Source organism: Ovis canadensis, chromosome 14 (genome assembly GCF_042477335.2).
Source record: "Ovis canadensis isolate MfBH-ARS-UI-01 breed Bighorn chromosome 14, ARS-UI_OviCan_v2, whole genome shotgun sequence".
Taxonomy (NCBI): Eukaryota; Metazoa; Chordata; class Mammalia; order Artiodactyla; family Bovidae; genus Ovis; species Ovis canadensis.
Genome location: NC_091258.1, coordinates 69,484,368 through 69,510,643, shown reverse-complemented (window position 1 = coordinate 69,510,643; position 26,276 = coordinate 69,484,368). Strand labels below are relative to the sequence as shown.

General features: G+C 52.3%; 1 protein-coding gene across 5 annotated transcripts in view; it reads right to left on the bottom strand.

The window, feature by feature from the left end:
* Positions 1–26,276, bottom strand: part of MYH14 (myosin heavy chain 14) — a 78,368-nt gene that overhangs the window by 15,196 nt on the left and 36,896 nt on the right. For all 5 annotated transcript variants that reach the window (XM_069551314.1, XM_069551312.1, XM_069551313.1 and 2 more), the window contains 17 exons: positions 25,535–25,649; positions 21,581–21,768; positions 18,915–19,036; positions 16,726–16,795; positions 16,429–16,589; positions 14,892–15,000; positions 13,705–13,836; positions 12,662–12,868; positions 11,112–11,249; positions 8,821–8,944; positions 8,087–8,258; positions 6,027–6,239; positions 5,324–5,468; positions 3,777–3,983; positions 1,839–1,943; positions 1,588–1,740; positions 178–426 (listed from right to left, as the gene is read on the bottom strand). In XM_069551314.1, coding sequence (XP_069407415.1) covers positions 178–426; positions 1,588–1,740; positions 1,839–1,943; positions 3,777–3,983; positions 5,324–5,468; positions 6,027–6,239; positions 8,087–8,258; positions 8,821–8,944; positions 11,112–11,249; positions 12,662–12,868; positions 13,705–13,836; positions 14,892–15,000; positions 16,429–16,589; positions 16,726–16,795; positions 18,915–19,036; positions 21,581–21,768; positions 25,535–25,649 — 2,610 coding nt within the window. The remainder of the gene's footprint in view (positions 1–177; positions 427–1,587; positions 1,741–1,838; positions 1,944–3,776; positions 3,984–5,323; positions 5,469–6,026; positions 6,240–8,086; positions 8,259–8,820; positions 8,945–11,111; positions 11,250–12,661; positions 12,869–13,704; positions 13,837–14,891; positions 15,001–16,428; positions 16,590–16,725; positions 16,796–18,914; positions 19,037–21,580; positions 21,769–25,534; positions 25,650–26,276) is intronic.

Here is a 26,276-nt window from a genome sequence, read left to right as displayed (position 1 = left end):
GATCAATGGGCATTCTATCCTACAGAGGCTCAGAGGGAAGAGGCATCTTGCCCGAAGGTCCTCACAGGTTCACAGCTGAGCTGTGACATCACCTGTTACTGATCGCTCACAGTGACCGTGACGGGCAGCGTGGGTGAGCATCCCAGTTCCCCAGGTGGCTAACCCAAGGTGCCTCACCTGGTCGAACTTGCGCTGCTTCTTCTCCAGCGCGCTCACGAGCTGCCGCTGCTGCTCCAGGTCCACTGTGGCATCGTCCAGCTCCTGCTGCAACCGCCGGCGGCCCCGCTCCAGCCGCTCCACCACTTCCGCCTTTTCTGCCAGGCGCTGGTTCAGGACCTCAGCCTCTCGGGCTGCCCGGCGCCGAGCCTCCTCCCCTGCCTCCAGGGCCCCTGCCTCCTCTTCCTGGCGCCGCCGCCACTCTGAGAGCTGGGGTTGGGGGTGGAGGAGAGAGAGAGAGGGTGGCACCCATGTCAGTGACCCGGGTGTGAGTTGGTGGGGCCCCATTTCCCAGATGAGGAGACTGAGGCCCAAAGAGGGAAATGATTCACTCCTTTGGGCACTTCTGCCTGAAGAGTAGGGATGAGGTTGTGAATTCTCGGAGCCCCAGCTTCTCCAGGACGTTTAAGTGGTTTCCACAGGACCCAGAAGATGAATCAGACATGGGTTCTACCCTGGGGAACCCCCAGTCTGATGGGGAAGACTGAGTGTCACAACCAGGATGATAGAGGCTAAGGTAGAAATAGGGAAGCCACAGGAGTCCACCAGACGGGTTCAAAAATCTATTGAGAACATTCAAGGGACTTCCTGGAGGATGGAGCATTTGTGATGGATCTTGAAGTATGCATAGGAGTTTTCCAGTTAAAGAAGTATATTCACAGGTATACATTCATCATTCATTCAACAGGCATTTCTCAGGGCATCCCACATATCAGGCACTATGTTGGCTTAGGCTGGGGACCCAGATCTAACTCTGATGGGGTCCCACCTTCAGGGAGCTTTCAGTCTGGCGGGGGGACTCATGGGCAATGACAGTCCTAGCCAGTCAGGGTGACTGGAGTGGGGACAAAGGAGAAAGAAAGGCTAAGGAAGCTCAGAGAGGGGTAGTGAGGAATTTCTTAGAACAGGAGAGGCGGATGCTAAGTCCTAATAAATGAAAAGCGTTTTCCTACATGAAGTGAGGAAAGAGAGATGAGAGATGAATATAGCTAACGGTGAAAGAAGGCCCAGAGAATGCAGGTTCTCTGACAACCTGGTGAGAGGCATGGGTTTTGTCCAGGGCGGGGAGCTGGAAAGCCCTGGGAGGTCTGTGAGCAAAGACAGGGCAGCATCAGCTTGGGGATTAGAAAGACCACGTGAAGGATGAGCCAGAAGGGGAGAGACTAGAGGCAGGGAGGTGTGGAGGTAGGCTGAGAGGAGGACCCAGGTGAAAGAGGATGAAGTTTGCTCAGGGCTAGGGCTGTGGGGACAGCGAGGAGGGGAGTCTGGCTTGCAGCGGTCTGGCTTGTGACACGCTGGCCTGTGGGGTCACCCCATGAGCCATGGAACCCAGGAGGAGCCGTGTGGGTGTCTCCCTGCAGGGCTGTTCACCTGGGCCTGGGCAGCCTGCAGCTCGCGGCCCGCCCGCTCTCTGGCGGCGGCTTCCTCGTCCAGCTGCTCCCGCAGCCCGGCTGCCTCCGCCTCCAGGGCTCGTGCCCGGGACCCCAGGGCCAGCTTCGCCCTGGTCTCCTCCTGCAGCAGCTCCTGCAGGTGGACGGGAGGATGATGTTTAGTGTGGGCAGGAGGGCGGGGGGGCGCGGTCTGGGTTAGGGAGCGGGTGGTGAGATGGGAGCTGGAGTCACCTGGGCATCGTGGAGCTGGGCCTCCATGCTGGTCAGCTCCTTGCTCAGCCTGATGGCTCTGGACTCGGCCTCACTCAGGGCTCCGGACACATTCTCGAGTTCAGCCTGTGGGGAAGGGGCATCTTATCATGGCAGCTTCCTGCCAGCCGACCCCCCTGCTTTCCTGCCTCAGATCCCCACTACCCGCTGCTGGTGGGGATGTAAAAGGGTGTAACTGCCATAATAATCAGTCTGGCAGCTCCTTAAAATGGTTAAACGCAGAGTTTCCACGTGAAAGTGAAAGTGTTAGTCATTCAGTCCTGTCTGACTCTTTGTGACCCCATGTACCATAGCCCACCAGGCTCCTCTGTCCATGGGATTGTCCAGGCAAGAATACTGGAGTGGGTTGCCATTCCCTTCTCCAGGGGATCTTCCCGACCCAGGAATCGAACCCAGGTCTCCTGCATTGCAGGCAGACTCTACCATCTGAGCCACCAACGATGTTAAACCAGAGTTTCCACAGGGCCCAGCAATTCCGCTCCTGGGTCTGTACCCAGGAGAAATGAAAACAAGTCCATGCAAAAACCTGTACAAGGGTCTTCACAGAAGCAGCATTCACAACTGCCAAAAGGTGGAAACAACCCAAACGTCCATCCACAGATGACTGGATAAACAAAATGTGGTCTCTCTAGACAATGGAATATTATCCAGCCATAAAAACAATGAAGCACAGATAGATGCTACAATGTGGATAAACCTTGACAACATCATGCTAAGTGAGCGAAGTCAGACACAAGACACATAGTGTATGATTCCACTTCTATGAAGTGTCCGGAATAGGAAATCTAAAGAGACAGAAAGTAGATTAGTAATTGCTAGGGCAGGGGGTGAGACTGGGGGACCTTAACCCTAACTCTCGCACAGGATTTCTTTCCAGGGCGATGAAAAAGTCCTAAAATTAGATTATGGTGATAAATGTACAACTCTATGAATATACTAAAACTCGTTGTTCAGTTGCTCAGTGGTGTCCAACTCTTTGCAACCCCACGGACTGTAGCACACCAAGCTTCCTTGTCCTTCACTATCTCCTGGCGTTTGCTCAGACTCATGGCCATTGAATCAGTGATGCTATCTAACGGTCTCATCCTCTGTCACCCGCTTCTCCTCCTGCCCTCAATCATTCCCAGCCTCAGGGTCTTTTCTAAGAGTCGGCTCTTCATATCAGGGGGCCAAAGTACTGAAGCTTCAGCTTCAGCATCAGTCCTTCCAATGAATATTCAGGGTTGATTTCCTTTAGGATGGACTGGTTTGATTTTAAATGGGTGAGTTATACAGTATGTGAGTTATATTTCAATAAAGCTGTTCTCCTGGCACCCAAATCACCACCACCTGGTCCTGGATGCAGCTCCTGGCCTCGTGTTCTCAGCAATAAACAGGTATTGGTCATTTAGTTAAAAAACATAATATAATTAAAATAAAAAACCCACATCTCTCCCAGCAATCACAGTATGACATTTTCTACCTACAGGTTTAAATGTTCGCCCTGGGTTTTTCTAATCAGACCGTGGATTATTTACGGCCAGAAGATAAGAGGGTGAAAGGTGGGCACTGCGGCAGGGTTAAGAGCCGCAAGGTTAGTCATGCCTGGATTCACGCTTTGGCTCTGAGGGACCTTAGACAACCAGCTTCACCTCCCTGGGTCTCAGTTTCCCTGTGTGTAAAATGGGAACAATATTAGCACTTCCTTCAGAGGAGGGCCAGGAGGCTTTAGTAAAAATACACAGGATGTTTGGTATATAGCAACCACTCACCAGTTACTAGCTGTTAATGTGTGATAATGCTGAAGAAGTTGTCAGGGACGGCAGGGTTGATGTGGACCAAACTGAAGCTCAGAGAGGGCAGGCATCTCACCCAAAGTCACACAGCAGACACCACCACTGAGCTGGCCGCCCCACTCACCTGGGCTCGCTGCAGCTTCTCCGCAGCCTCTGCTCGGGCCCGCTCCCCGTCTCCCGCGCGGCCCTGCACCTCCTGCAGCTGTGACTCAAGGCGACGCCTCCGCTGCTCACCCTCCTGCCGCGCGGTCTGCAGGTTGCTAAGCTCCGTCCGCAGCTCAGACACTTCAGCCTCCAGAGTCAAGCGGGTCTTCTCCCATGTGCCTTTGCTCTGAGGTGGGAGAGAGACGGCAGAGATTTATGATCCCTTTCTCTACCAGGCCAGGCACATGCATGCCCCATGTCCTTTGCACTATTTCCTCTGGAACCCCTCACCATTCCTTAAAGAGCCAGGCGCACTCCTGCCCCAGGGCCTTTGCACTGACTGTTTCCTCTGCCCGGAACATGTTTCCCAGGATGCCAAGATGGGGTCACCCTTCGCATCCTTAATTTTTTTTATTATGACCTTGTTTATTTATTTCTGGCCATGCTGGGTCTTTGTTTCTTCGAGGGGGCTTTCTCAGGCTGTGGTGAGCAGGGGCTGCTCTCTAGTTGCCATGTATGGGCTTCACATGGCCGTGGTTTCTCTTGTCGTGGAGCATGGGCTCTAGGGCACGCGCGCTTCAGTAGTTTTGGCTCCTGGGCTCTAGAGCACACGCTCAACAGTTGTGGTACAGGGACTTAATTATCCCAAGGCAGGTGGATCTTCCCGGCCCAGGGACTGAACCCATGTCCCCTGCATTGGCGGGCAGATTCTTTACCACTGAGCCTCCTGGGAAGCCCCTTCCTTCAACTTTTGACTCAGAGGTCACCTTTTCATAGACTTTCTCCATGGCTTTCTCTATTTCAAATCACAAAATGCCCCCCTCGCCCCACTATTAGCATTCTGAGCCCACTTTTGTTCATCATTTTGCCATAGCACTCATAACCCTGATCTATACTATGAATCTGTTTAGATTGTTTACACTCTGCTTCTCCTGCTAAAACACCATCTGCACAATAAAAGTGGGTGCTGACTGTCTGGTTCATACTTGGGGCCCTCAGTGTCACACCGGGAACATAGCACATGTTCAGCGAATGTTCGCTGAATGAAAGATGGATCGGGGGGCTTCCCTGGTGGCTCAGTGGTAAAGAATCCACCTGCCAATGCAGGAGACACGGGTTTGATCCCCGGTCCAGAAAGATCCCACACGCCTGCAGAGCAACTCTGCCCCGGGGCCGCAACCATGGAGCCTGTGCTCCAGGGCCTGGGAGGCACAACCACTGCACCCTGAAGGCTCTAGAGCCTTGCTCTACGACCAGAGAAACCACTGCAGTGAGAATCCCGAGCACGGCAGCTAGGGAGCAGCCCCCCTTCACCACAGCTACAGAAAAGCCCGAGCAGCAACGAGACCCAGCACAGCCAATAATAAATAAATAGAATTGTTTTTTTTTAAAAAGATGGATCAGAGACATGAACACCTGAGAAGAGAGGCGAGCTGGCCTAGGACCAGCCAGACACGCCTCCTCTACCCAGCATCCCCCTTTGCCTCCCTGTGGCTCCCCAGAAACCCCAGCCCCGTCCCGACCCACCCTCCGGGCTTGCTCCAGCTGCTCCGCCAGCTCTCCCAGGGCCTGGCCATGGCGCTGCCGCAGCTCCTGCACTGCCACCTCGTGAATGCGCGTCTCCTCCTCCAGAGCCTTCTTCAGCTCCGTCACCTCCTGTTCTCTCTTGGACCTTTTATTGGGGAAAGGGGACAGCGAATAGAATTTCAGAATAGAGGATGAGTGGGACTTTAGGGCAGCCCCCGACAGCTGGTTGTGCCTCTTCTTACTCTTTCCCTCCAAGGATGGGGACTTCATTCTATATTCCCCGAGGAATATGGGTGGGGATGCTGCAGGAGGAGTGTGGCTTTAAGAGTGAGCTCCTATGCATCTGTCAAAACCCTATTCAAAACACCCCCTTCTCAAGAAGTCTTCTTGGACTCCCTCCCATAGAGTGATACAGGGGTCTTCTCTGATCACCCACGATGGCCTGTCCTACTCCATTAAAGCTCGCTTAGCTCTGGACCGGGTCTGTCTTTGCCTGAATCCGCCTACTCCTAGACTGGGAGTTCCAGAGGACAATGCCTGAGTCTGATCCATTTATGTTCCCAGCTTGGTCCACAGCCAGTGCCCTGGTGAATGGCTCAGCATCTGTGCAGATGGAGAGTTTGGACCCATGTCCTTTTCCTCTCCTCCCAACCTGGCTGCACAGGTGCCCAACTGGGGCCAGCTGCCGGCCGCCCAGCCTCACCGGAGCTCCTGCTGTGCATTGGTGGAGTCCAGCGTGTCCTCCAGCTCGCCCCGCAGTGCCTCCAGCTCCTCGCCCAGGTCCCGGCGCTGCTTCTCCGCCTTGGCCCTGGCTGCGCGCTCAGCCTCCAGGTCCTCCTGGGCCTCGGCCAGCCCAGCCTGTGCCTCTCTCAGGGATTTGAGTAGCTGGGCCCGGGCTCCACCCTCTTCCTCTGCCCTGAGGGTAGACAAGGACCAAGGGGGTTAGTACAAGGACAGGCAGGGGGTGGGGATGATTTCTGGGGGTGTGGAGGGACTAGACATGGCCAGTTCCAGATTTGAATCCCAGCTGTCCTTGGACCAGTGGCTCTAGGACTCAGAGCCTCAACTTCCCTAGCTGTAAAATGGGGATGACACCATTGGTATCACAAGGATACTTATTAAGTTCCCTCCACTTGAGAGCCCTCTGCTTTATCATCCCATGTGATGTTCATGGTCACGCAGGAAACTGGGGCGCAGAGTGGGAAAGTACTTGCCCTGGTCATGTGGTCAGTGGGTGGCTGACCCCTGAACTCCTCCTCATAACCCCTCTAGGATCAAGCTCTTGCAAAGAGGAGCCGAATGAAGGGGCAGTGTGGACTGCGGATTAAACAGCTCAGGGAAATATGCCAATCACAGTTTGTGTCCCCTGCTTGGACACCTGCCCTGGCAAGTGACAACCTCTCTGCACTGCAAGCTCCCGGCTTGTGAGAGAGCATGCCCGCCCACGTCACAGGACTGCCACAAGGGTGGCAATGGAAACAGTAATACAAGTGCCAAAGGCTACATGTTATATAATTCCACTTATGAGAAGTAGCAAGAATCAGCAAAATCTAGGTGGACGGAAAGCACACTGGTGGTTGCCAAGGGCTGAAGGGAGGGGGCAGATGGGGAGTGATTTTTTAATAGGATTTTTTTTTTAGGTGATGGTAGTGATTGCACAGCATTGTGAATGTACCAAACACCACTCAGTGGTCTGCTTTTTTTTTTTTTTAGTGGTATGCTTTAAAATGGTTAATTTTGCTATGCGAATTTCACCTCAATGCAAAAGGGAAAAAAAATAACAGTAGTAATGGAAAGTAGGAGGAAACACACCACAGCATCAATTGAGGCCTTCGGGTGTGCCAGGCATGTCCTCAGCACCTTCTTATTTAACCCCCACACTAACCCTGGGCTTCCCTGGTGGCTCAGATGGTAAAGAATCTGCCTGTAATTCAGGAGACTTGGTTTCAATCCCTGGGTTTGGAAGATTCCCCTGGAGAAGGAAATGTCAACCCACTCCAGTATTCTTGCCTGGGAAATCCACTGGACAGAGGAGGCTGGTGGGCTACAGTCCATAGGGTCACAAAGAGTCCGACACGACTAAGTGACTATTACACTAACCCTGAGAGAGCTTCTATAATCACCCCCGTTTTCCAGATGGAGAAACTAAGACTTGAGAGGTGTTGTTACTTGGGTAAGTTCATGTGGCCAGAAAGGGGAGGAGTTGGGATTTGAACTCAGAAGTCAGGCTGGACGGTGCACGTTCTTAACCCCCTCCACCAACCCCTGTTCCATCAATTCTGCAATGCATGTTTCCCCCAACTCTAGCTGCTCTGAAATCCAGCTGCATCCATACACAAGGGCTCCTGAGGTCGCAAGGGTGAAAAGCATCTAAAGCAGTGAGCACCATGTCTGGCACACAGAAAGCGCTCAATAATTGTGAATGCCTGGCATTATGATGATTACGACTCCTAAGACGGCCAGATCACTTATCCAATCACAGCGGATTCTGAGTTGTTCAGCTTTGAGAGGCTGGGGAGAAGATGGGGGGTGGGTGAAGAAGAAAAAAGCATTTTCTGGCCTCAGCGCAAGAAACTGTTAAGTTACTAGACACGCAGGGCTCGCTTTCAGTTTTCCCTTAACCAGACGGGCTTGGAACTCTGGCTGTGTCCATTTTACAGAAGGGTACCCGGAGGCTCTGTGGGTTAGCAGGTCTCAGCGGGGCGCCTCCATCGCCGCTAGGCGGCGCCCTCGTGCCGCGCGCCCCGCCGGTCCACCCCGCACCTGGCCAAGGCGGCCTGCAGCTCCTCCTCCTTGCGGCCCAGCTGGGCGCGCAGCTCCTCCGCCCGCTGCTGCTGTTCCGCCATCTGCTCCTGCAGCTCCGAGCCCTCCACGTCCAGCCGCCGCTTCAGCTTCTCCAGTTCCTGGCGGCTCTTCTCCTCCTTCCGGAGGCGGTCTGGAGGGGGGAGGGGGGCGGGCCACGCATGACGGAGCCAGACCCACACCCCCAGGGACACCCCCAGCCCCCTCGCCCCAGTCATCAAGCTGAGCTCAGCCTCTCTTTCCACCCCTCCCCATCTTTCCCAGCTTCCCCACCCCTGGGAGAGCCCACTGGCCCCGATCCGCAGCAGACCCCAGAGGCCGTCCTCCCCTCTCGCCCTGGCCCCTGCCGGCTGGCCAGCTCGCTCTGCCCTGTCCTCTTCTCCCTGCCTTCCCAGCCTCCTCCTCTGTTCCCTCTCTTCTGTTTCTGCTTCTGAGTCCTCAGCAAGGGACACAGCGAGAAAAAAAAAGTGTCTGAAACAGTTAATGGGACCATCAGCTAGAGTCACCCAAAATACCAAGGAGAGAGGAAGAGAACTAGGTTGGGAAGGAGGACACACGAGTCCCCAGCCTTCTTTCCTGCCCCCATTTAGCAGATATGACCACTGAGGCCCCACAGCACATGAGGGCTGTCCCCCCACCCCACCCTCGCCCCTGCTGGAGCGTGCATAGGCCCCCGCTGCGGGGCGGGAGCTCACCCTCCATGTCCGCAATGGTGGCCTCATATTTCAGTCGAAGCTTATTGAGGCTCTTGACTTTCTCCTCCTCCTCCGCTGCCTGGGATGAGAACTCGGACAGCCGCTCCTCCAGCAGCTTCCGCTCCTGAGCACAGTGGGAGGTGGGGGTGGGAGTCAGGGGCTCGCCGCTCATCTTGGCTGTCGTTCCCATCTGTTTCTGCTCGCCTTCCTTCCCTGACCCTTCCAGCTCCCACCCCTTCCCTCCTTTCCCATTCCCTAGTGTCTATGAACCCATCACACCCCCATCAGACTGTTAACTGCATCAGTCAGTCAGTTCAGTCGCTCAGTCGTGCCCGACTCTTTGCGACCCCATGAATCGCAGCATGCCAGGCCTCCCTGTCCATCACCAACTCCCGGAGTTCACTCAGACTCATGTCCATCGAGTCCGTGATGCCATCCATCCATCTCCTCCTCTGTCGTCCCCTTCTCCTCCTGTCCCCAATCCCTCCCAGCATCAGAGTCTTTTCCAATGAGTCAACTCTTTGCATGAGGTGGCCAAAGTACTGGAGTTTCAGCTTTAGCATCATTCCCTCCAAAGAAATCCCAGGGCTGATCTCCTTCAGAATGGACTGGTTGGATCTCCTTGCAGTCCAAGGGACTCTCAAGAGTCTTCTCCAGCACCACAGTTGACTGCATAGACTCCCACTATTGGAAGGATACCCCTATTCATTAACCCGACGGTTCTCGGATGGATGCTCATGTTGATTCGCATCACCTGCTATTATAAACAACACAGCACTGAACATCCTTGCACTTCAGCCGCGTGCACGGGTGAGCTCTGGAGCCTCGTCACTACTCCAGGTCTGATTCACGGACCAGCGGCATCAGCACCAAATGGGAGCTTGTTAGGAATGGAATCTCGCCCCCCTCCCCCAGACCTGCCAAGTCAGAATCTGCATTCCGACAAGTTCTCCCTGTGAGTCTTGGGCACATGGGAGTTCGAGAAGCACCGGCCTGGACCAGCACTTTTTTCTTTTCTGTCTTTTTATTATTTTTTACTTATTTTCATTATTTGTTTATGTATTTTTTTTTTGAGCAGCATTTTTTATACTGTGAGTGGTTTTGGAAGTCTAGGCAGTGGGTTGGCACTCCCTTAAAAAGGAAGATATAGAACAGAGTAGCAGAGAAGAGCCATTGCATCCAAGGAATGTTCCAGAAGACTCCTGAGCATCGTTGAGCTCTCAACTCAGGCACCACTGCCTCTGGGAAGCCTGTCCTGACCACGCCTAGGTCAGGCCATCCCCTTCTACAGTTTTCTGTTCTTTTCTGACAGTTTATAATTAGTTCACAATGTATGATTATGTTGATTTCCTGGAGTGACTCAGCTAGCATCCCCCTTGCCCACACCCTTGTGAGGACAGAAACGTTTTTCTAGTTAGTTAAATGCCATATCCCCTGTGCCTAGCCCAGGGGTTTAACCCTGAGCAGGTTAAAGATGGTGGCAGACTCTTCACCACATGCCCAGCCACGGGCAGAGTCCAATTTTCCACCCCTTGAATCTAGACTGAGTCTGCTTTAAGCTCAGTGCAAATCACAGCCTGCAGGCCAAACCTGGCCCACTGCTTGTTTACAAATAAAGTTTTATTGAGACGCAGCCACGCCCATTTGACACAGGCCATCTGTGGCTGCTTTCACATTACAACAGCAAAATTGAGTGGTTGGCACAGAAACAGAGCAGCCTGCTGAGCCCTGAATGTTTACTATCTGGCCTTTTAGAGAAAACCTTTGCCAACACCTGATGTATAGAGTTCAGAGAAAGTGATGTCAGTTCCAGGCTTAAGCCTTTAAGAGGCCTGGTTGCTTCTGCTTCTTTTCTGGCAGTCCTGAGCTGCCAGATGAGAAACCCAGGCTTTCCTGTGAGCAGAGAGGCCGCATGAAGGAGCACGCAGATACCACCTTCCAGCCCCTGCCATCATGTCACGGCAACTCTCTAAGGGGACCATAGCCCCATGGACCCACAGAACAGTGGGATGTAATGAAATGGGGGCTGTTTTTAGCAATGAGGCTTTGGGGTATCTGATGACACAGAGATAAAGAATGACTCATAATAGCTGCTCAGTAAACACTGGCTGGAGTGAAGCTGTGACAGAGAGGCTAGGAGATGGGAAAAGTTCAGGGAGACACAGCCAAGATGGAGAGTCCAAAGACTCCTAGAGGTGGGGCATGCTGGGGGTGGGTGGGCGATGCAGAGAGGGACCCAGCCCACCCGTGGGCCCACACCCTCTACCCTTGGGGGCTCACCGGCCACCGACCTTGCTCAGCTTGGCGTTCTGATCTTCCAAGAGTAACAGATCTTCCCCCAATTTTTTCAGCTTTGCCTCCGTCGTCACCTTCTCCAGCTGCAGCTTCTGCCGGGCCCCTTCCTCAGCCTCGAGGTGAGTCTCCAGCTCCTGGAGTGTGGAGGAGGTGAGGTGAGGACCCAGGGGCTGGGGACTGGGGTGTCATGGGATGGATAGGGGTGGTGGGGATGGCTCACAGACCCCTGGGGCTTGTGGCTCAGACAGGTCCACACTCTGGGCGGGGCTGGGAAGGACCCAACCATTACTTTCATTCATTGGCTCAATAAACACTGATTGAGTGCCTGGCAGGGGGGGCCAGGCACTGTTGGAGACATTGAACCTGGTGCCCAGCATTCAATATCTATGTACTGTCTACACTGTCTGTATAGATATCTATATACAATATCTCTACAGGATACAGATATTATATCCTGGGGACCAGACAGGGTATCTGCTTATCCCTATGTAATGCACTTCAATTACCTGCTAGTCCTTGGAATTATTTAAACAAAGCAACTAGGACTTCCCTGGTGGTTCAATGGTTAGGACGCCTCACTTCCAATGCTGAGGCATGAGTGTGGGGCATGGGGGTGGGGTCCCTGGCCAGAGAACTAAGATCATGCATGCCATGTGGTGCAGCCAAAAAATAAACTAATTAATTAAATTAAAAAACCAATCACATCTTCCTGCAGGAACCTGGGTCACCTCGTTCTCTTGTTACTACTGAGCCTGCCTCGCACAGCAGCAGCTGGTTCACTGCTTTCCTGAGCGCAACCCCACTGTGACTCTCTGTGTCATAGTGTCCGCCTCCCTCAGGCTGTGAGTATTTGCGACCAGTAACTTGCTTTCTAGCACATCTGTCCAGGATCAGGTGTGCTGTGTTAGGCCATCTCCATAACCGTAGGGCAGGGCTCTCCCTCTCCAATGGGGTCAAGAGGCGGTGATTAAAATGCTACTGAGTTCTCAAAATGTGACCAGTCTGACTGAGGAGCTGAATTTTCAATTTAACTCAACTTCTCTTAAATTGAAAACCAGTCACTCAATTAATTATTGGGAAGCTTTGAAGTATGTTTGGACCAAGTTGGGGATGTGAATCTGCTTGTTTCCACTGAAGAAGTTATGAAGCACAAATGCCGATGAAGTCCTGCCAGTGAGAATTTACCATCTGAACTGAGATGTGCCTTAAGTGTAGAACACATCTGTGGATTTTGAAGGGGAACCACGGGAGGGCAGCCAGCCTGGGAATGCAGCAGCACAGAGGCAAATGGAGCCAGGGGATGGAGAGAGGCAGAGTACTGAGGCTATTGCTTGAGCACCTGGATCCAGCCATGCCTGAAGCTTACGCATTCTAGAGTCTCCCGTTATTTGAAACGAACAAACGAAAGTAGTCTCTTTGCTTAAGCCACTTTGAACTGAGACTTGTTTTTAAGAGGCAGCGTTTGCTGAAGCAGAGGTGGGCGGGGTCAACAGAAGGGGTGGGGGGAGGTGGCCTCGCAGGCAGGCAGGGGATGGGGTGGGCAGACCTGTATGTGTTGCTGCAGCCTCTTCTTCTCGGTTTGCAGCTGGCGACTGCACTCCTCCTCCTCGCCCACGCGGGCCTCCAGCTCGGACACCACCAGCTCAAGCTCCTGCTTCCGGGCTGCCAGCCGGCCCCGGGTCTCCTCAGCCTCAGCACACAGCTCTGCCTCTGAGCGCAGCTGCTCTGCCAGGCGGGCGCGCTCCTCTTCCAGCTGGGGAGAGGGTGGAGGTGGGGGGTCAGCGGCTGCTAGGCAGTGCTCCCAGGATGGCCCTCCGTGGAGCACCAGGGTCTCCTGCCCCCTGATCTAGTCTGCACTGGGGGGCTGGGGGGGCAGGAGGGAGGGATGGAAGACAGTCCCCCAACCTGCCCGTCATCTCAGGATGAGCCCCAGTCACCGAGTCAGCCCGCTGGGTTCCGCCCTCTCCCTCACTTCCCTATAGTTCGTCAGTCCCCCTCCATCCCTCCTGCCCTGCCCCCCGACTCTGCCCACAGAACCCTAACTGGATCAGGTTTCATCCTCTCCCAGCGGACTCTTCCCGGCCTCCCAGCCTCCAGCTTCTCCATCTCCAGTCCATCCTCCAGAGAAATGGCCTCTGGAGGACTTTCTGTCAGCTCACATTGCATTTACTACTCCCACGCCTAGAAATTCAACCAAAGGAAATAACTCCGAAAAAGCAAACAGAAAAAGTGAACGAGAAGGGCTTTGCCTCGGCGTTATTTTAAGATACCAGAAATACTGGCAACAGTGGAAGGCCCACCGCCTGCGGACGGTGGCCCCGCCACGAAACTGGGCTCCTGCCCTGCCCCCGTGCTGGCCCAGCTACCCGAGCATCTTGTCTCAGCAGCACCCGCCCCACTCCCACCAGATACCTCGGCCACATCCCCAGGACCCTGCTCCCTGCATCTCACTGCTCAACACACCACAGTTTCCGCCCCCATTCAGCCCCCAGCGAAACTCTATTCCTGCCGCGGGCTCCGCCGGAAGCCCCGCCCACCACCACCAGTCCCGCCCCCGCCCCACCCCCGCACGATGGCCCCGCCCCTTACCTGCGCCACCCGGCCCTGGAGCTCGCCCACCTCGCGGGCACTCTGCTGCTGCAGCTCCTGCACTTTCTGTAGTTCCTGAGCCCGCGCCTGCAGCACCTCATCCTGCCGCGTTACCTGCAGCAGCGGCTTCACCTGTGGGGACAGGAGGGGGTGTGGATGCCTGGCTCCCACCGTGGGAGGCCACTGGGCTCGGAAGCTAACAGCTCACCTCTGAGGAGAGCCCCATTCCTGGGTTCCCATGCCAGCTCCTCCACTACTGGCTGTTACCTCATCTATAAAAGTGGGATGAGAGGGGCTTCCTGGGCGGTCCAGTGGTTAAGACTCAGCCTTGCAATGCAGAGGGCACAGGTTCGATCCCCTGGTCAGGGAACTAAGATCCCACACGCCCGTTGGTTTGGCCACAAATTTAAAAAAAAGAAGAAAAAGACCCCGTGCTTTCAATGAAGGGGGTGTAGGTTGGATTCCTGGTTGGGGAACTAAGATCCTACATGTCCTTCACTGGGGCCAACAAAAAACAAACAAAAAATGGGAATAATAGCAGCCCGTTTCACAGGGTTTTCAGAATGCATGAATGACTTCATATTTACCAAGAGTCTAGAACAGTCCAGGGTACATGACAAGCAGCACTAAGTGTCCCGTTGTGCTACAGGATCGCTTTGCCTACAGCAGCCTCTGGCCACTCACAGTGTGCCTCAAAGTTCTTTGTCCAAGTCCGTGGTGGACTTTACCACTGTGTGATTCTGGCTGGAGAGACAGGCCAGCCCCACCCACACCTGAAGAACCCAAGTGGAAGTTTGGACTATGCCCCATGCGCCTTTTACCTTTCCTGACTTTAATGTCCATCCTTTCACTGTAATAAACTGTAACCACGAGTGTAACAGCTTTTCTAAGTTCTCTGAGTCCTTCCAGTGAATCACTGAATTCTAGGGGATCTTAGGGACACCCATCTCAATCCTAGACCCAGCTGCACCTAAAGCTATCCCGAATCTATTACCCATGCTGGTTGGAGTCAGATTTTCTGTCACTTGTTAACTGAAGAATCCCAAGGAACAAGAGTTGGGCTGACTGGTCCCATTTTACAAGCGTAGAAAACTGAGGCCCAAACCAAGGAAGTCACTTGCCCAAGCAGACCTGGCCCCAAGGACCCGTCTCCTTGCCACTGGGGTCACCCCTCCAGGTGCCCTCACCTTGATGAAGAGCCGCCACCACTGCCAGTGTCTCAGCTTGAGGTAAGCCGCACAGTTCCGCTGCATCACCCTCAGGGCGCTCTGCTGCTGCTGCCGCTTCTGGAAGGCCCTGGGTGGGGAGACAGGCAGGTGGGAGAAGGAGACACGGCCCCTCCAGGCCCCATCTCCTTGCTGCTCCTGCTGCTAAGTCGCTTCAGTCGTGTCCGACTCTGTGCGAACCCATAGACGGCAGCCCACCAGGCTCTGCCGTCCCTGGGATTCTCCAGGCAAGAACACTAGATTGGGTTGCCATTTCCTTCTCCAATGCATGAAAGTGAAAAGTGAAAGTGAAAGTGAAGTCACTTAGTTGTGTCTGACTCTTAGCGACCCCATGGACTATAGCCTACCAGGCTCCTCCATCCATGGGATTTTCCAGGCAAGAGTACTGGAGTGGGGTGCCATTGCCTTCTCCGCCTGCCCCGTTAGCAACCATTATTAAATGCCTACTGGGTTTCCCAGGTGGCGCTAGTGGTAAAGAACCCGCCTGCTAACGCAGGAGATGAAAGAGGCTTGAGTTTCATCCCTGGGCTGGGAAGATTCCAACCCACTCCAGTATTCTTGCCTGGAGAATCCCATGGACAGAGGAGCCTGGTGGGCTACATTCCATGGGGTCACAAGAGTCAGACATGACAAGCAACTTAGCCGCACCAGCCATGTGCGAGCATTGTTCTATTGTCGGTAAATCTTGTTGTGTTCAGTCCATCAGTCTTTCTGCCCTTGACTCTGCCCCTGCCTCAGCTCCAGTTCAGATCTCATTTTCTACCCCACCAGACACCCCAGCTTCCTTCCCAGCCTCCAACCCATCCCTGACATGCTTCCAGAGAGGTCTTTCTATGCCCACAGCTGACCTGGCCCTCTGCTGCTCCCCACTGCCCCTGGACACAGTTCCTGCCCCTCAGCCTAGTGTCTGGGGAGTCCTTTATTCTCTGATCCTTCCTCTGGGCCAGTTCCCAGGGAGACGGGGACTTTCCTGAAAACTCCCCGCCTTCCCTCTCGCTGTAGCTGTACGATCCCCACTGAAGCACATCTCACCCTGGACTGTAACACTTTGTGCTGGTGTATGTCTCCCCCTCCAGACTGGAGTCCCTCGAGGGACCGGCCACTAGGGTGACCACCTCAACCCGGTTTACCTGGGGCTTCCTCTGTTTTAGCACAAAGACCATGCATCCCAGGAAACCTCCAGTCCCAGGCAAAGTGGGATGGTTGGTCACCCTATGGCTGAACTGAACTCTTCTCTGTGATCCTTGCATCACTCAGGAGCCTCAAGGGACTGTAGAACCAAGAAGCCTGGGCATCTAGTAGCTCCATCCTTTTGTGTCTCGGCCCTTCTACCATCTCAGAGTTCTGCCATCTGGAGCCAGCTGGTCAACCCCTTCCTGCATCACCTCTGGGAACATCTGGTCAACCCCTCCCTGAACCAACCTCTGGGGACATCTGATCAACCCTCCTTGAACCCGTCTTGGCCAATGTGACCCCAAGAGATAGTGTGAAGCCCTACTTGCGAGCCAGGTATCCCCGGGCAGCTGCCTGGAAGGACACGATGATATCTGTGACCTTCAAGTCCCGTTCTTCTTCTAGCTGGGCCAGAACGCCTGCCCGGAAGAAGATCTTGCTTTGTCCCACGCGGTAGAGGTTGGGGTCCAATTCTAGGGCCTGAATCTGGGGGCGTGGGGGAAGGGTTGTGAGGCGGAGGGGCGAGGAGAGGGGAGGTTTCCAGCTCAACCTTCTCCACCCCTTGAGACCATGCATGCACACACACACACACACACACACACGCACTCCACCTCTCACTCACCATCTTCTCACAGGCCTGCTTCCCATCCATAAAGCCCTTGGGGATGGCATTGGGCGTCAGGATCTCATACCTGCAATGGGGGGAGAGGGGTGGGGTAGGGTGAAGAGTAACAGCAAACTGTCACCATGGCCAGGCACTGGGCTCAGAGGGACAAATAGCAATAATAACAATGGCAATAGGAATAGTAAGAGAAAGAAATATTCAAATATCACTGAGGGTTGCTCACCAGGCTGAGAGCATTGATATCACCACCAAAAGCAATGTCATCAGTAAAAGCTCTCCTCCTGGGACACAGCACGTGCTGATTACAAGTGTTTAATTATAAGAACACCATAGGTAATTGGGGCTTCCCAGGTGGCGCCTGTGGTAAAGAACTCCCCTGCCAATGCAAGAGACTAAGAGACACCGTTGTGATCTCTGGGTTGGGAAGATCCCCTGGAGGAGGGCATGGCAACCCACTCCATTATTCCTGCCTGCAGAATCCCATGGACAGAGGAGCCTGTGGGCTACAGTCTATGGGGCTGCAAAGAGTTGGATGCAACTGAAATGACTTAGCACGCATGCATGCGTGCATAGGTCATTGACATATTAAAAAAAGGTGTGTCTCAGAAGTGGGAGAATAATAACAAATGGGGGCTGATGTTTTTGAACTTATTATGTGTCAGGTCCTGAGTTAAGTGCCTTACAGCTGTTTATTTCACATTTCTCTGTGCAAATCCGAATTTGAAAAGTACATTTCATTAAACACAGACGTGTCCATCCTCAGCGCCTTTCTCCTGCTGTGCCCGCTCCCTGGATCATGACATTTCATTAAAAATATGGATATGACATATACAACATATACACACACATATGTATCATATGCATGATATATTAATGTCATAGATTAATATGCCCTATTTTTAAACTGGTGATTGGGAAATGTGTGTGTGTGTGTGTGTATCTGCGTGTATCAGAGTTTCTCAGTCACCAAGGATCTTGTTAAAATGCAGTTCCTAATTCAGTAAGTCTGGGGAGGGGCCCCCAAATATGCCTGTCCAATAAGCTGCTGGGTGATACTGATGCTGCTGATCCAGGGCCACACTTTGAGTGGGAAATTGCAGACCTGAGCCGTCCAATGTAATGCGATTGGCCACATGCAACTACGAAGAGCACTGGAAAGATGGCTGGGGCAACTGGGGACCAGGATTTGTAATTGTATTTCATTTTAATTAAATGAAACTTCAATTTAAAAACGGAAGCAGTGCAAATATGTCTCTTTTCAACACAATTTCATTGTCTTAATAGGAGTATATTTCCCTTTGACCATTGGAAATTTTTGTGTCCAAGCTGAGATGTGCTATGGGTGGAAGACATACACTGAACTTCAAAGATTCAGTAAGAAACAAAATAATGCCCAATGTCTCACTACTAAATTTTTATATTGACTACATGTTGCATGGGTGCTAGTCGTGTCCGACTCCTGTGACCCCACGGACTGTAGCCTGCCAGGCTCCTCTGTCCATGGAATTTACCAGGCCAGAATACAGGAGTGGGTTGCCATTTCCTTCTCCAAATTACATGTTAAAATATACATCTAATATCTTGGTTGTATTGGGTTACATAAACTCTGTTATCATTAATTCCCCCTGTTTCTTTCTACTTTTAAAAATATGGCTAATAGGAAAATTTTAAATTATATATAGGGCTCTCATTCTCTAGCCAATGATTCTGCTACATACAGCTTGTGTGAAGCATAACTTTTGTTTTAATATTTACCGTATATATACATACACATAAATATCATATACATAATATATTAGTATCAAATATTAAAGTGCCATAGTTTTTATTGGTGATTGAGAAACGTGTGTATCAGAGTTTCTCAATCACTAGGGATCTTATATGTTGATATTTTCTGTTCTCTTCCTCGACTGCATTTTTATAAGAAACGCTTGTTGCGATAACCGATTGCAATGTAGTGCTCTATGCCCTTTCTCTTGGGCAGCCCACTGAAGACGTTTCTCTGCCACAACACAGAGAAAGCTGAGACTCAGCAACCAAAGGAACTCGCCCAGAGGCCCCGCCCCTCCCCTCGCGCCGAGGCCACACCCCCGCCCCGCCCAGAAGTAGCGGCGGGGGAGAGGGGAGCTTTGAATGCAGAGGCGGTGGCTTCCAAATCTGGCCCCACCCCACCCCATGCCACTCACCGCTGCCGGAACTCCTGGAAGAGGATGCGGTTGGGAAAGCCCTGGCGACAGATGCGGATGCCCTCCAGAACGCCGTTACAGCGCAGCTGGTCCAGCACCAGCCGGGGGTCCAGCTTCCCCGCCTGCGGAGAGCGGTGACAGACACGCGAGGTCAGCGGCCACCACACGGGGGCGCCACTTACCGGCCGGCAGCCGGCAGGGGAACGCAGGTGGATGGCAGTTTGGGCAGGTGGAAAACGGTAGGCAATTCCATCTGGTTCAGCCTATAAGTGTGGGCTTCCCAGGTGGCCCTAGTGGTAGAGAACCCGCTTGCCAGTACAGGCAGATGAAACAGACGCGGCTTTGCTCCTTGGGTCGGGAAGATCCCCTGGAGAAGGAGATGGCAACCCATTCCAGCCTTCTTGTCTAGAGAACCCCAGGGACTCAGCCTGGCAGGCTACATACAGTCCGTGGGGTCGCAAGAGTTCGGACATGACTTAGCAACTGAACCACCAACCTATAATTTACTGAGCACCTACTATATGCCAGGCAGAAATGCCTGCCCCCGGGAAGCTCACTGACCACTGCAAGAGACTGACAGTAAGTGAGGTCAAGGCGTCACTGCTGCTGCTGCTGCTGCTAAGTCTCTTCAGTCATGTCTGACTCTGTATGACCCCATAGATGGCGGCCCACCATGGCAGCCCACCAGGCTCCTCTGTCCCTGGGATTCTCCAGGCAAGAATACTGGAGTGGGTTGCCATTTCCTTCTCCAATGCATGCACGCATGCCGCTTCAGTCGTGTCCGACTCTGTGCGACCCCATGGACAGCAGCCCACCAGGCTCCTCTGTCCATGGGATTCTCTAGGCAAGAATACAGGAGTGGGTTGCCATTTCCTTCTCCGCAAGACATCACTGATAAACGTCAAAAGTAAATGATTAACGGCGTTGCGTGGCAAAGAACAGAGTAGAGGGGAAGGAGTGCAGGAAGGCTGAATTTGCATAGCATAGTCTAGGAAGGCGAACAAAGCACAGACGTTACTATTTTTGGTAGTTAACTTTCAAGGACTTCCCTGTTGCTCCAGTGGCTGAGACTCTGGGCTCCCAATGCAGGGGGGCATAGTCTGATCACTGGCGGCAGAACTAGATCCCATATGCTGTCACTAAGACCCAGTGCACCCGAATAAATATATAAATATTGTTGCTGTTGTTCAGTTGCCAAGCTGAGTCCGACTCCTTTGTGACCCTATGGACTGTAGCCCCCCAGGCTCCTCTGTCTGTGGGATTTCCCAGCAAGAATACTGGAGTGGGTTGCTATTTCCTTCTCCAGGAGATCTTCCTGACTCAGGGATGGAACCCTCATCTCCTGCATTGGCAGGCAGATTCTTTACCACTGAGGCACCAAGGAAACCCAGGAAGTGTTCACCTCCTCCAGGGAGCCCTCCCTGATTTCACTGTATCCCTCCTACCTGGCACTTGGTAAAAAGCTAAACACTCCAGAAATTACGCATTCTAAAAGACAACTCTTGCCTTGCCCAGGCCCCCAGAGCAATCAACACAATAACCAGTTTTTTTATGGAACCTCTAGATCAGTTGTTCTCACCGTCAGCTACACACTGGAATCTCCCTGGAGTGACACCTTGATACCATTGAGCACACCAAACACTCACATCTTAAATTCTAAGCACCATTTTCCACTTAAAAGGACCAGGGCTCTATGGAGAAGCAGCTGAGTCTATATATGCCATAGTTCATCAAATATAAGGCACCCTCAATTATAAAACACATTGTTATTTTATATACCACCAAGAAAGAAAAACTCCTGTCAGTTACACCCTGACAGGTCATTGATTGTTAAGCCACTTTCCAACTTCAGAGGGGGCTTCCCAGGTGCCACAGTGGTAAAGAATCCACTTGCCAGTGCAGGAAATGCAAGAGATGTGCGTCTGATCCCTGGGTTGGGAAGATCCCCTGGAGTAGGAAATGGCAACCCACCGCAGAATTCTTGCCTGGAGAGTCCCATGGACAGAGGAGCCAGGCGGGCTACAGTCCCTACGGTCACAAAGAGTTAGAAACAAGAGAGCAACTAACACACAGACAGTATTTACAGAGAAGGGAGACACACATGCAGAGCCACCTCCCCAATAACTGCAGCTCCTACTTCCTGAGGACAGTATAAGCCCCAAGCGCCTAATTTTGTAGTTTCATATTCTGTTATGTTGACCCTTCTCTACAGGGTCTATCCTCTGATTTTCCCGACTAGAAAATGTTACTGATGGCCTGGGAGGCCAGGCATGGTCTCCCTACACCTCCCCAGCTCCAGCGGCCTTTTTTCTATCCCTTGCACATTTCATACTCCAACCAACTACTGGGTTTTTGCACAGGCAGCTCTCTGCTTGAAATACCACTTATCCTTCCAAGTTCAGACCTCACCTCTTCCGGGGAGCCCTCCTTGATTTCACTGTATCCCTACCACCTGGCATTTAGTAGGTGCTCGATAAAATGTAAGCCCCATGAATGAATGAATTTTCCTAACAGGGCCACGAGCCTGGGAGGGAAAGCAACGTACTCACGGTCACACAGACAGTCAGAAGTAAGCCTGGGACCAGACATAGCTCCAACTAAATTCAGTGACTGGGACTTTTCCTCCCCCCAGAGCCGACTTCCCTCCCCGGGGCCGGGTCGCTCACCCTCTTCTCATGGTTGGGGATGATGCAGCGGACGAAGCTGGGGTTGGTGTTGCTGAGTGTGGCCATGAGGCGGCTCAGGGACTCCTTGTAGAGCTGTCCCACCGTCCGGAACATGCCCCGGCGCGGGCGGCCACCAGGCGGGCCATCCCCAAGGCTGCTCACTTGCTCCAGCCCCACGATGCCCTCCACTGTGGGAGAAAGGATAAAGTCAGGGGTCAGTTTAAGGGGACTGAGTTGGCCAAAGTCAAGGATCTCATTAGACCTGATACTTTACATATGAGCCATCTCTCATAGCCCAGCAAGGCAGGTATTATCAGCCCATTGGGCTGACGAGCAAACTGAGGCTCAGAAAGCTGGACAACTGTGCCCAAGGCCACACAACTTAGGATCTGAAGACCCAGGATCTGAACCAAAGTGGTGTGAATCCTCTCAAACCCTGACCCTTCTTCTCCATTTTCCTTATCAGCAAATGATGATGATAGCAAATGCTTCCTTAGCACTGATTCTCTGCCTGGTTCTGCTCAAAGCACTTGACATACATCGGCTTATTTATAAGCCTGTAAGAGTCATCCCCATTTTACAGATGAGGAAACTGAAGCACAGAGAAGGAAAAGGGTGATAACCACAGGCACATTTTTAGGAACTTAAAACAGTCTCATGTTAAAAATGCAGTGAAATGTGGCTTTGAAATAAGGTAATATTTAAAATAAGGCCAAAAATAAAAAAGAAATTTTAAAAAAGAAAAGGAAAAACAAATAACACCAACTACCTCCACAGTCACCATTTTCCCAGAAAGGCCTGATGGTAACTTTGTCTTAAAAAAAAAAAAAATTATTTATTTATTTGGCTGGCCGGGTCTTATTTGTCACATATGGGATCTAGTTTCCTGACCAGAGATCAAACCCAGGGCCCTTGCATTGGAAGCATGGCGCCTTCTCCACTGGACCACCAGGAAAGTTCTATAACTTTTATTATCTCATGGTGTCACTTCAACTAGTGAGCAATAGCCACTCCTTTGTCACAAATTCAATGTATTAAATCACGTGAGGTTCCAGGACCTGCAGCTGATGGCCTGCAATCCCCAATCGTGAGGGTTATGGAATCAATAGATAATTCTCTCGGAAAGCAGAGCTTGGTGAACAGTGGGGGTTCAGATATGACATTTTTCCTCCCCAGGTCTAAGTCTCCCCACCCCCACCGCCATGCTCCTAGTTATTATCGGAAGGACAGGTGAGAGGGGAGGCTCTGGGTTTGAATCCCAGCTCAGTCCCTTACTGGCTGTGTAACCTCAGGCAGGTGACTTCACCTCTCTGGGCTTCCACGTCCTCATCTATAACAGGATAAGAGCTCTACCACCTGATTGGGTGTCTGGAGGATTCCACGGGTTAATGATAGTAAAAGGGCTCTGCGCAGCGCACAGCACATCTTATATGCTCGGTTAATGCCAGCTGATAGAGCGGTGGCCAAAGATTGGCCCGGGTTTTTGTACAATATTACAAAAAACCCCGAATGAACTTAATACTATCATAATTGTTTGTATGTTTACATGCGGTTTAGTTCGAAGAAGGCCTTGGGCTGCAACAAAGAATCTGGAAACTGCTGAGGGAGCCGACAAGAGGTGGGGAAAGAAGAGAGGGAGATCTTTGGATGGAGAGGAAAGGGGATAGACATTCAAAACAGGTTCCCGGTCCAAAGGGCCCACCCTCCTCGTGCAGGAAATCTCACCCGTTGATGCAGAGCAACACCCACCCCCTGATGGAGAAATGGCAGAGCCGTGCCTCCCTGAAGATCCTGGGGGCGACGGTGGGAAGGAGCCAAGGAAAGAGGACTGCTGCAAGCCCCCGTGTTCTGGGGAGGCGGTGAGGACAGACAGGGGGAGAGGCAGGGAGATGGGGTGGGAGATGCAAGGGGAGTGGCATGAGAGGGCAGAGAAGGTGGCAGGAAGGAAAGAGAAGAGAGGGTTATCAGTCAACAGCACACAGCAAAGCTGGAGCGGAAACCTGACCTTGGCCATTAACTTTTTTTTTCTTTTGGCCACACTGTGCGGCATGCAGCATCTTAGTTCCCCGACCAGGAATCGAACCTCAGCCCCCTGCATTGGGAGGGCAGAGTCTTAACCACTGGACCATGAACTTTTAAGCCAGGGAGACTGTCCTATTCACATTTATGTTACTAGTGACGGCACCAATGTTGGCTGAAAGGATAAATGTCCTCTGAGAATTTAATGCCCAGGGTTGGGGTGGGGGGAGAAAACCTCTCTCCCTAGAGGTTGAGTCTGTATCTATTTTTATTAGGTATCCCCTTTTTGCCCTGGCTGCCAGGAAGCTCAGGACTAACTTAAGGTTCCCACCCAGCTTGTTGCGTTTGCCTCTCTGAAGAGAGCATGTCTCACAGGTCTCTTCCCCTGAGCTGCCGAGGATGCTGGGTACCCAATGCTGGGCTGTCAGGATGCCAGAAAGCAGAGCTGACTCTGGACTCAGGGCAGCTATAGTAAAGACTGATGCAGAAATGGCCCCAATTCCCCATCCCACTCTGGGACTGGCAGCTCCTTGAATCTGGGCTGGTCTTAGGACGTGCTTTGTTTGGGAGAACTGTGGAGGAGACAATACTGTGCTGGGTTTCAGACTAGGACACTCAAGAGGCTTCACCACTCCTACTTTGTCTCTTAAAGCCTTTGAAAGCCAAGCACATATGGGATAGAGCATGTGAGGGGTTAGGGGGAAGCAAGTGGCCATGAACAGGGCATGAATTTTAAGGAAGTTGAGAGGGGAGATTTTCGGGCTGAAGGAGATGTTTCTCGGCAGAATCTGGTTCTGTGGCATGAGTGTGCATGCTAAGTCTCAGTCGTGTCTGACTCTTTGCAACCCCGTGGACTGTAGCCCACCTGGCTCCTCTGTCCATGGGACTCTCCAGGCAAGAATACTGGAGTGGGTTGCCATTTAATCCTCCAGGTGATCTTCCTGACCCAGATATCAAGCCTGTGTCTTTGATGTCTCCTGCATTGGCAGGTGGGTTCTTTACCACCAACACCACCTGGCAAGTCCTTCTGGTTCTGTTACTGAAACTCAAACACTGCTTTTCAAACCTTCTTGTATAAACGGCATGAGATACTGTCTAAAATCAGCTCACTGTATCAAGATGCCGATGCCATTTTGCTCTGAGTTTGTTTTGGAACGACTCTTCGCGATTGTTTTGTTCTCTTGTCTAATTGCATGGGCTGACATTTCCACTACTATGCTTTTCACTTCAATAAAAGATTACAATTGACAGATTCTGGAAACCTGGAATCAGGGAAAACGGAGATGCTGGTTTTGCTAGTTTTATAAATCATCTCTCAAACTTCCTCTAAGGATCGGAGACAAGCATGGACACAGCTTTTCTATCTGCCTCCTAGGAGTGTCCATCTTAAAAGACTGATGCCCAGACTCACATGGGTCTTGTTGGAGCAGGAAACCAAAACTCTCTCTTGGTTTTTGCTCCTTCCTTCTTCCCTGAATCCCTGAAGGGAAAGCAAAGTCTGAAAGTTGACTAACATGTAAAACATCAATTATCTGAGTTCTCTTGTTATTTATTTTTTTCAGTCAAATCTCTTGATCTTTTTTTTGTTGGGCGGGAGCATATGACATCTACAATTAACTTCATAGCTTCCTTTTGACTATTCATATGCTCATTTATCTTGCTGGTCTGATTACATAAACTACTATCACCAAAACAGTGTTTCACAGCAGTGTTGTCAGGGGGCATCCTTGTCTCATTTCTGATTAAGCTGGAGTGTTTTATCACTTGGTGCGAAGCTGGTTTCAAATGTCGATCCCTCAGTCACTAACTGGAAACACTATTGTGAGGATGTCGGTCCTGGTACCAGTTCCATATCTGAGCAGACAACTCAGGTTCAGAAACAATGAAGGGAAGCACAGAGCTCCTGGGACAGGACCTGGGGAAGCGTGTCCTCACCGTCTTTCCAGATCTCTGCCGTCAGCCGGTCTGTGCTCTGGTGGAGCAGGGTTGCGACGTTGTCATTCAGAGGGTCCATGTTTTTCATCAGCCACTCATTGGCCTTGTAGTCGACCTGAATGAGATCGGGCAGAGGAGGGTGGTGGGGGAGTGGACTGAGGCTCTTCGGATTTCCCAAGGAGCCTCCCAGAAGCTCTGAAAACCCCCAGTTGGGGTGCGGGTGGGGTGGGGGGCGGAGGGCGTGCTCACGGCTCACGAGCGCGCTGGCGCCACCTTGTGTCTCTCTCCTGAACTTCACCCACCCGCCGCCTGGCTCTTCTCCCTTTCTGCCTTTCCCTTGGGAACACTCTGCCCCCGCCTCTATGACCTCACCCACTAGCATCACTTCTTTCCTTATTTTTTCAGCCACACTCTTCCTCAAACGTGCAAGCTCCTTTCCACCTCAGGATCTTGACCCCTGCCGTTCCCGCCTCCTGTGACTCGTCCCCTGAGGATTTTCACAGGGCCGGCTCCTTCCCCAGGGACTCACAATCTTGGACCACCAGGAGTCCCTGCCGGTGCCCTCCTGCCCCACCCTCCGCGGTGACTCCCAGAGGCCAGGGTCTGAGTCTGAGTCAGAATCCCGCACAGCCCTGGGCACGGGGGAAATCTTAGAAAGTGTGTGGGAAACAACGAGTTCTAGGACAGGACACACGGGTCTCCTGCCGCTCAGCCCTGGGGTATGTGGTTCCCTCAGCCTGAA